The 8,142-nt window shown below is 39.7% G+C and overlaps 2 protein-coding genes and 1 non-coding gene across 3 annotated transcripts; 2 read left to right on the forward strand and 1 right to left on the reverse strand.

The window, feature by feature from the left end:
• Positions 1-3: 3 nt before the first annotated feature.
• On the reverse strand, positions 4-1,782 carry cby1 (chibby 1, beta catenin antagonist). The gene is made up of 5 exons (XM_058061279.2): positions 1,710-1,782; positions 1,346-1,444; positions 1,052-1,157; positions 868-980; positions 4-775 (listed from the first exon to the last, which is right to left on the reverse strand). Exons 1-5 carry the CDS (start codon positions 1,713-1,715, stop codon positions 707-709), a joined length of 393 nt encoding a protein of 130 aa, XP_057917262.1. The 5' UTR covers positions 1,716-1,782; the 3' UTR covers positions 4-706.
• A 362-nt stretch (positions 1,783-2,144) lies between these two features.
• On the forward strand, positions 2,145-2,217 carry trnar-ccu (transfer RNA arginine (anticodon CCU)). Its single transcript has one exon. It is a non-coding gene; the product is annotated as a tRNA-Arg (tRNA).
• Positions 2,218-2,320: 103 nt separating this feature from the next.
• On the forward strand, positions 2,321-8,133 carry plbd1b (phospholipase B domain containing 1b). The gene is made up of 11 exons (XM_058061281.2): positions 2,321-2,431; positions 2,729-2,951; positions 3,052-3,135; positions 3,464-3,605; positions 3,709-3,837; positions 4,623-4,767; positions 5,649-5,849; positions 5,920-6,060; positions 6,140-6,325; positions 7,139-7,245; positions 7,372-8,133. The coding sequence occupies exons 1-11, from the start codon at positions 2,365-2,367 to the stop codon at positions 7,546-7,548; spliced, it is 1,602 nt and encodes a 533-aa protein (XP_057917264.2). The 5' UTR covers positions 2,321-2,364; the 3' UTR covers positions 7,549-8,133.
• Positions 8,134-8,142: the final 9 nt, after the last annotated feature.

Genomic DNA, 8,142 nt, shown 5'->3' on the forward strand with positions numbered 1-8,142 from the left:
AATACAATTTTATTAAATAAATCGAATTACTCTCAATTGTGTCATGTAAAACAGCGAGAAAATCCAACTTACTATATATGGTATATTTGCAGTTGTGAAAACCTATACAATTCGTCAGAATCTGGTTAATAAGTAGGGTGTTGAGTCTGCAAATATGTGATTTAAATATGTGAATAAAAGGCCTCAGCTGTGTTCATTGTGGCTATTCCACTTTAATGTGAAGAGAACTGTTTGCCATACAGACACTATGTAAAAATGCAGAATATTTAATATACTTGAGGTAATAAAAATAAATTGTTTTTAAAAAATCTACACACCAGTTTATTATAAATGTAATAAAACATGATTTTGCTTAAAAGTGTTCATGGTAGATAACACAGGTGTACAAAGTGTGATGAAGTTGCAGAAACATGAATGAAAACTACGCTTTTTAGCCAAGTTGAGGGCACTGATTTTGTAACAGCTTCAAATTCAGCAGTTTCAGAAAGAATCTGGCTTGAAGGCTGATACATCAGTTTCAAAATCAGTGCCCCCAAATTAGCCCGGCGGAGATAGTTTCTTCTTTGTTTAAAAAATTGTGTAGACCATTGTAAATATTTGGTCACAATTACAATGTACAAAACCAAAGATAATATTTAAAGAACAAAAAGTAATCCCACTTAAAAATTCCTATGAGGAAGACACCATAATCATATTTGTCATTTCTTCAATGCAGAGGCGTTATCTCCTGCACTTCTTTCTCCATCAGGTGGTAATCTACTGTGGACTGCGTCAGCTACATGGAAAAGATGAAATGCAAGTTATTCCACCGTTAATAAGAAGGGTACATTCAGCCTTGGTAATCCGGGTAGTGTCCTCTGTTCTCACCATGTCAAGAAGAATTTCAATCTTTAATTTTAGAATATTGTTCTCCTCTTCTAGCTGTGTATTTCTTTTCCTGATCCGCTCCATTTCCCTTGAAGATACATTTCCTCCGGATTCTGGTTCAGACAAAAAGAAGAAAAAAAATACATTGATCTACATACATTGCAACATTCCCAACTTCCATTACCTGTTATCCAGTGTCCATCTTCAAATTTTAATGCATGTCCTCCAATGTTCATCATAGGCGGTCCACACTCAAGACCCAGCTCAAGTTCCCGTGTGGAACGGTCTAGCTAAAGAAGAGAACATGTAGAAGGAAATTATACATATACACTCTTTACAAACCCACAATATGACATTTGACTGGCTATATGCAAATATGACTGCACCAATCATCAATATATGCACTTTGTTGTAATATTTAGCATTATTGATCCGTCCACTGTTAATAACATTCAAATGTTCCTATACAGGAGCTTACCTTATGAAGGCTTGATAACGAAGCTGATTTCCTTGGAGGAATCTTCTTCGGACTGAATGTGTTCCCAAATAGCGGGAGCTTCAGTGACATTTTGAAATCCTAGATGAGATTGTACACACAAGTCAATATTAATATTATATTTTTTACAAAGAATCGTTAACACCAGCCCATCGTTGTGGTTACCAACAGGACGCTATGCAACGGTCTAATGCTATTGAGCTAACAGCTACTTAGCTAACTATTTAGCTAACTACGAGCTACGGATGTTTCCCATACCTGCCCTTTGATTGATACTGTTGATTGCCTTAGTAGCCCGTTAGTAGATCTTTGTGTGACACTTTGCTTATATATGCAACATATTTACCTCCATAAGGACTACTTATTGCTAAAGCTGTGTGGTCGAGCTCTCTGTAAACAATGCAAGCTAGCTACTGCGCATGTTCGAATGTTCCATACAAAAATAAGGAATTCTAAACAGTTCTACGTTTGACATCACTCTCCCTCATTTATCGAGATTTATTAAAATTATTTCTACATTTTTGTGTTTTATTATTGTCTTTATTTTATTTATACATTTGATGAAAGACGTACACCCCTTCAAAGAATATAAAATGGAACGTTCCAAAACGCATCACCATGGTGATTGCCACATCAAAATGGGGTTTATCGTCCTTCTCTACTCTTATGATATATGCGGTTCTGTTATACATGTTTTTACATTCTGATAACATTGCAATGCCACCAAATGTAGAATGCAGAATATAGGACAAAATAATTATTGTGAGCTTCGTTCACCCATGCCCCAGTGGCCTAATGGATAAGGCACTGGCCTCCTAAGCCAGGGATTGTGGGTTCGAGTCCCATCTGGGGTGGAAAGTGATTTTTTTTTTTTCGTCCCAGATAATCACACACACATCATCACCCTGCTCGGGAAGTACCAACGATTAACGCCTACTTCACAACAGTGACGATCGTAGGATTGTTTATTTTCAGAAAACTGCAAGAAATTATCTGCATAAATGAGAGAGCAGGGCACTATACTGTGGATACTGTTCAACACGTTGGCTGCAGCAGTTCACACTTGGCGTGAGTATTGTAGTGTATAGAATATGAGGTAATTATTATTAAAAATTATTAACTTGATTGTATAATTGTCTAAGATTGAGCTTCTACACAAGTACACTTTATACACATTTCCTTTTGTTAACATTAACTTGAATATCAGATGCTGCATATGTAATCTGGAAATAACATTGTCAGATAACAAAAACATATAAATTGCATGCCCCTAAATAATTCTATCACTATGATTCTGCCATAACATAAGTTACATAATATGTGTTATCCAACCTCAACCCTGTGACCCTGACCATCCTCTTACAGACCTCCATGAGGCCACCGTGTACTGGGATGCTGCCCAGAAAAGGGTGATCCTGAAGCAGGATGTGATGGAGACAGAGGGGGGTGCCTATGGCTACTTCAATGACACTCTGCATTTGAGCGGATGGGGCATCTTGGAAATTCGTGCTGGTTATGGTGGTGGCAAACAGGAAGACGAGACGACTTTCTTCCTGGCCGGCTACCTGGAAGGATACTTCACTGCTGGGTGAATAGATGGGAGTTTTATGTTGTCACGACATAATATCACATAAAGATATAAGTATCATATCGTAAATGTAAATATAATTGCGCTTCTTTCATTGCAGACAGATGTTTAATCATTACACCAACTTGTACCCTCAGCTAATAAAGGACGAGAAGGTTCTGGATCCCTTGAAAAGATTCTTCAGGTGCGATTTTAATATTTGTTCAAAGAAGAGAAGTAACTATTTTTTATGTTCTAGAATACTTGTCCTGGGTAGGACATGATCCCATTCACTCACATATGCATATGTGCAACATAGCTCAGTCATAGCATGACTGCAATGAAACCACTCCTGACAGGTTCTTGAATGATAACAAACACATTTTGTAATAGAAATAATACAGTACATTTGTGTGCAAAATAAAAACATGTCGTCCAATTAATGTGATTGCTCCTCTCACACGTAATTACTTGCAAAAAAGAAATATTCAGAACGAATGGCCTAGCGTGAGCACACCCTGAATGACCCACAGCAAACAGGACCAGTGGGCCAGAGAGCAGATAAAAATGAGAAAAAACAGCGACCCCCTGTGGAACCATTTGGGACTGATCCTGGCCCAACTGGACGGTCTTCTAGCCGGAGCTGCATTGTGGGCCAATAGCAAACACATGGAGGTGTGTGTGTGTAATGTAATGTGTGTTGCAGAGCTAATGACGACCGTGTGTCACCCTACTCAACCTCGCTCTCCTCCCGCTCTCCTCCCGCTCTCCTCCTCAGCCTCTGTCGGAGTTCACTGTGCAGTTTCTGAATAGCGTCGGCGACCTCCTGGACCTTGTCCCTGCTCTGGCACCTCGCCTCAACTCTTTCAGTACGCCAGGAATGGGCCACTGCACGGCTCTCATAAAGGTCTTTTGGTTCAAGCTGCTACTGAGCTCAGTGTAGATTTCAATCCATTCCATAGTTTGATTCCACATACTGAAATGCTATGGCGTTTTAATGTAGTCCTAGCATAGAAGTGTAGTTCTTCCCTGAGGTCATATTTCTCCTCTCTTGTAGATAAGTATGTTCTCTGTAGGTGGCATTATGAATTATCCTTACTGGCCTTTTTTGCAGTACATTTAGCGAGTGAAGATTGCTTTTATAGTAATTAGCCCATATTTCCACACAATAAGTAATATATGGTAGAACCAGAGAGCAATAAAGAGTGTGGAGTGATTTCTGATTGAGAACAAATTTTGAATACTAAATATTGAAATATTTCTGGCCACCTTATTTTGCATATTTGTAATATGAGGTTTCAAGCACATATTTTCATCTATTGTGATCCCCAGAAATTTATCTTCCTTCACACTTTCAATGTCTACACCATCTATTTGTATTTGCTGGTATGTGTCCTTTCTCCTGTTAGCAAACAGCATGATTTTAGTTTTACTTAAGTTCAAGGACAATCTATTATCATCAAACCATCAAATATGATGTGCTTACTTACTAATTTGCTAATTTACTAATTTGCCCAATATTTAGTATGCAAATTTGACTTGACTTTAGTGCATATCACAAATGATTTGCAATGTCGTAGTTATCTCAAATATTGCTGGCAAGCACTCTCAAACTGAACCCACAATAGGACTAGATCTCCATAGTGCAAATACAACGCAAACACAACCCGTCCTCTCTTCACTGTGTCCAAGGTGACGCCTGGCTTCGAGAACTTGCTGCTGGGCCACTCCAGCTGGTACAATTATGCATCCACCATGCGCATCTACAAACACTGGGACCTCAGGGTGTCCGACAAGCACGCAGCCACTGGAAAGATGTCGTTCAGCAGCTACCCTGGTACAGTACATACGCACTCTCTCCTAATCATACCACACCATAATACATGGTCTTCAGTAATAATAACGCTGGTCCAATATGGCTCCCTCACAATATTATAATAATAAAAACAAGTTATACTGTATGTGGTATTCTGGTCACTGTATATGCATCAGTAATATTATGAGACAGACAATAGACATAAACCTTCATGCTTCAGCCGAGCCAATGGATGAGCTCGAGTGACAAAAGGTCCTCCTCTCATTCCATGCGAAATGGATATGTTTTTTTTCTTACTCATTCCATTTGAAACACTTTCTTAAATTAAGAATTGGTATTATTAATATTATTAGTGGTAGCTCGCTATGCTAGCGGCAGCCATCTTTTATGTTCTTGCAGAGATCCCGCAGCCCATGTGACTGTAGGGGTGTTATTTTATGTCCACAGAGCTCTAATAATGTTAAATTTAGAAAGTCATAAACAGGTTTTTTCGTCTGTCACGGCGGCCATGTGGTTAGCATGTTGGCCACACAGTCCGGAGATCAGGAAGATCCAGGTTCGAATTTCCGCTCGGTCATCTCTGTGTGGAGTTTGCATGTTCTCCCTGTGCGGTTGCGGGTTTTCTCCGGGTACTCCGGTTTCTTCCCACATTCCAAAAACATGCATGTTAGGTTAACTGGCGGCTAGAAATTGTCCATAGGTATGAATGGTTGTTTGTCTGTTAGCTGGTGACCAGTCCAGGCTGCGTCTCCGCCTCTCGCCCAAAGACAACTGGGATAGGCTCCAGCATACTTGTCGTGGTTGGGTCTGTACCAATGAACCGCAATAAAGAAGGGACAATTCTATTCACAAAGTACCCCCCACTGCTCCTTTCCTAATCCCAAATGTCCGTCATCCCGCAGGCTTCCTTACATCTCTGGATGATTTCTATCTGCTTGGTAGCCGCCTACTGATTACTCAGACCTCCATCAGTGTCTTCAACGCCTCCTTGTTCTCACAGCTCAGCCCTCACAGCCTGTTGGCCTGGCAGCGAGTCCGCCTGGCCAACAGCCTGGCGAGCAGCGGCGAAGAGTGGGCGCAGATCTTCTCAAAATACAACTCAGGTCAGAGGAGTTGAGGTGGTGAGACTCGAGTTTGAAGCAAAGAAGGCAACGTCGGTGTTCCGTGTTGCAGGTACGTACAACAGCCAATACATGGTGGTGGACCTGAGTAAGATCTCACTCGGTCACAGCATCAGAACCGGAGCTCTGACCGTTGTGGAGCAGATTCCTGGGAAAGTGATGCACTCCGACCAGACCCAAAGTTTACGTGGAGGTAACATGCAAACATGAGGTTTGTAATAGTTAACCAATACCGTGGATAACCTTTAACCCCGGTGTGCATTACTTTAAAGGGTACTGGCCGTCCTACAACATTCCATTTCATGTGGAAATCTACAACCTGAGTGGATACAATGTGCTGTGGAGAAGACATGGACAAGATTTCTCCTATGACCTTTGTCCCAGAGCAAAAATCCTCCGCAGAGACCAGGCCAAGGTGTTTGACCTCAAGTCCCTCAAGTACATCATGAGATACAACAGTAGGTTTGCAACACAGTCACCCTTCTCTACATCGCCATTGTAATATCACCATCTATTGCGTTCAAAAAGTAATAATAGATAGATAGATAATAAATGGATAAATAGATAATAGATAATAAATAATAATAATAATAACTACTAATAATATCTATTGCATTCAAAAAGTAATTAATTGATAAATTATCACAGTTGAGTATGGTCCATTATTAATGAAAAAAAAAAATACAAGTGGATGGATGGATGGATAAATAGATAGATAGATAGCCAAAAAATGTCGTTGCCTGGCTCCCATATAATAATAAATAATAATATAATAACTAATAATAAATAATAATAACTAATAATAATATCTATTGCATTCAAAAAGTAATTAATTGATAAATTATCACAGTTGACTATGGTCCATTATTAGTTAAAAAAAAAAACAAATACAAGTGGATGGATGGATGGATGGATGGATGGATGGATAGATAGATAGCGAAATGTTGTTGCCTGGCTCCCGTATAATAATAATAAATAATAATAATAATGTGGTGAATAAATAGATGACATCAAATATGAACAACAATGTACAGCGTAAACAGTAAATTGCAGAAATAATTTTAATAATTTTATTTTGTTATTTATTATATGTAGTATTTTGGTGGAAGTAGGACGTTTTTAGCTTCTTACTTACTTATCACAGTGAGGTCTGGAACCAATTAACCGTGATAAACGAGGGATTAATGTAGATGACAAGTTAATTATGGACCTTAGAGGTTACAGTGTATGTCCGACTGTCAGTAATGTGTCTTATACTGGATCTGTTTCAGACTACAAGAGAGATCCTTATGCCAAGGGCCACCCATGTAAAACCATCTGTTGCCGTAATGACCTGCGACCAAGAAGACCATGCCCGGGTGGCTGCTATGACACTAAGGTCAGAGGTCAAAGACTCATCTTGTCTACATCCGTTGCATCTTTGAACTGACACTGCTTGTGGAGGTGTAATCCTGCGATCATCACTCACCCCGCCCATCCTCCCCACTCCCGTCACATGACACAGGTGACTGACTACCAGATGGCTCTCCAGCTAGCGGCGGAGGCAATAAACGGTCCCACAACGCAGGGGGGGTTGCGACCATTCACATGGCTCTCCTTCAACCTCACCGCTCACGAGGGCCTTCCTCATAAGTACAACTTTACTTTTGTCACCATGAGACCCGCTTTGCAGCAGCCCTGAACGTAGCAGGCCTCCCCTCCATATGAAACACTGTGATAACCATTCCGTTTGTGTGCTAACATTCAAACAGCCATCGCAGATTAGGCAGCTATTTGCACGTAAGGCAATGTGCTGTTCCCCAGAGGGAAGCCATGCTGTTGACCTTTTCCTCCAGCATCAGCAGCAAATGTTCACGTTTTACTGTCAGTGAAGTGTGATGACTGGGAGGGCTTGTTCGACATATGGGTATAGACTATATAGACTATATTATCCAGTGATATAGCTTTCTTTTTCTGATTATAAGTTAGAGTAGAATAGAATACCTTAATATCATTGTACATGTATGCAACGGGACTTGAATGCAACACTTTTTATTTCACTAGATTAAAACAGCTAACGATAAATCACATCCATTTCCTAATATTTCTGGTATGTATTCATCAATAACAGATAATAACTTTAATAACCAAGCTCAGACATAAAATGCTTCATTTTTTATTATGTTTTATTATTTATTTGTTGTATTTGACTCAGTTAGGTTGCAAATTCCTGCTAAAGTTAGTTTTTTCCTCACAAATAGCAACTAGCTATTAAGCTATATGTGTTAAAGCGGAC

The sequence above is a fragment of the Doryrhamphus excisus genome, linkage group LG2 (assembly GCF_037039965.1).
Source record: "Doryrhamphus excisus strain RoL-2023G ecotype Guam linkage group LG2, RoL_Dexc_Guam_v1.1, whole genome shotgun sequence".
Taxonomy (NCBI): Eukaryota; Metazoa; Chordata; class Actinopteri; order Syngnathiformes; family Syngnathidae; genus Doryrhamphus; species Doryrhamphus excisus.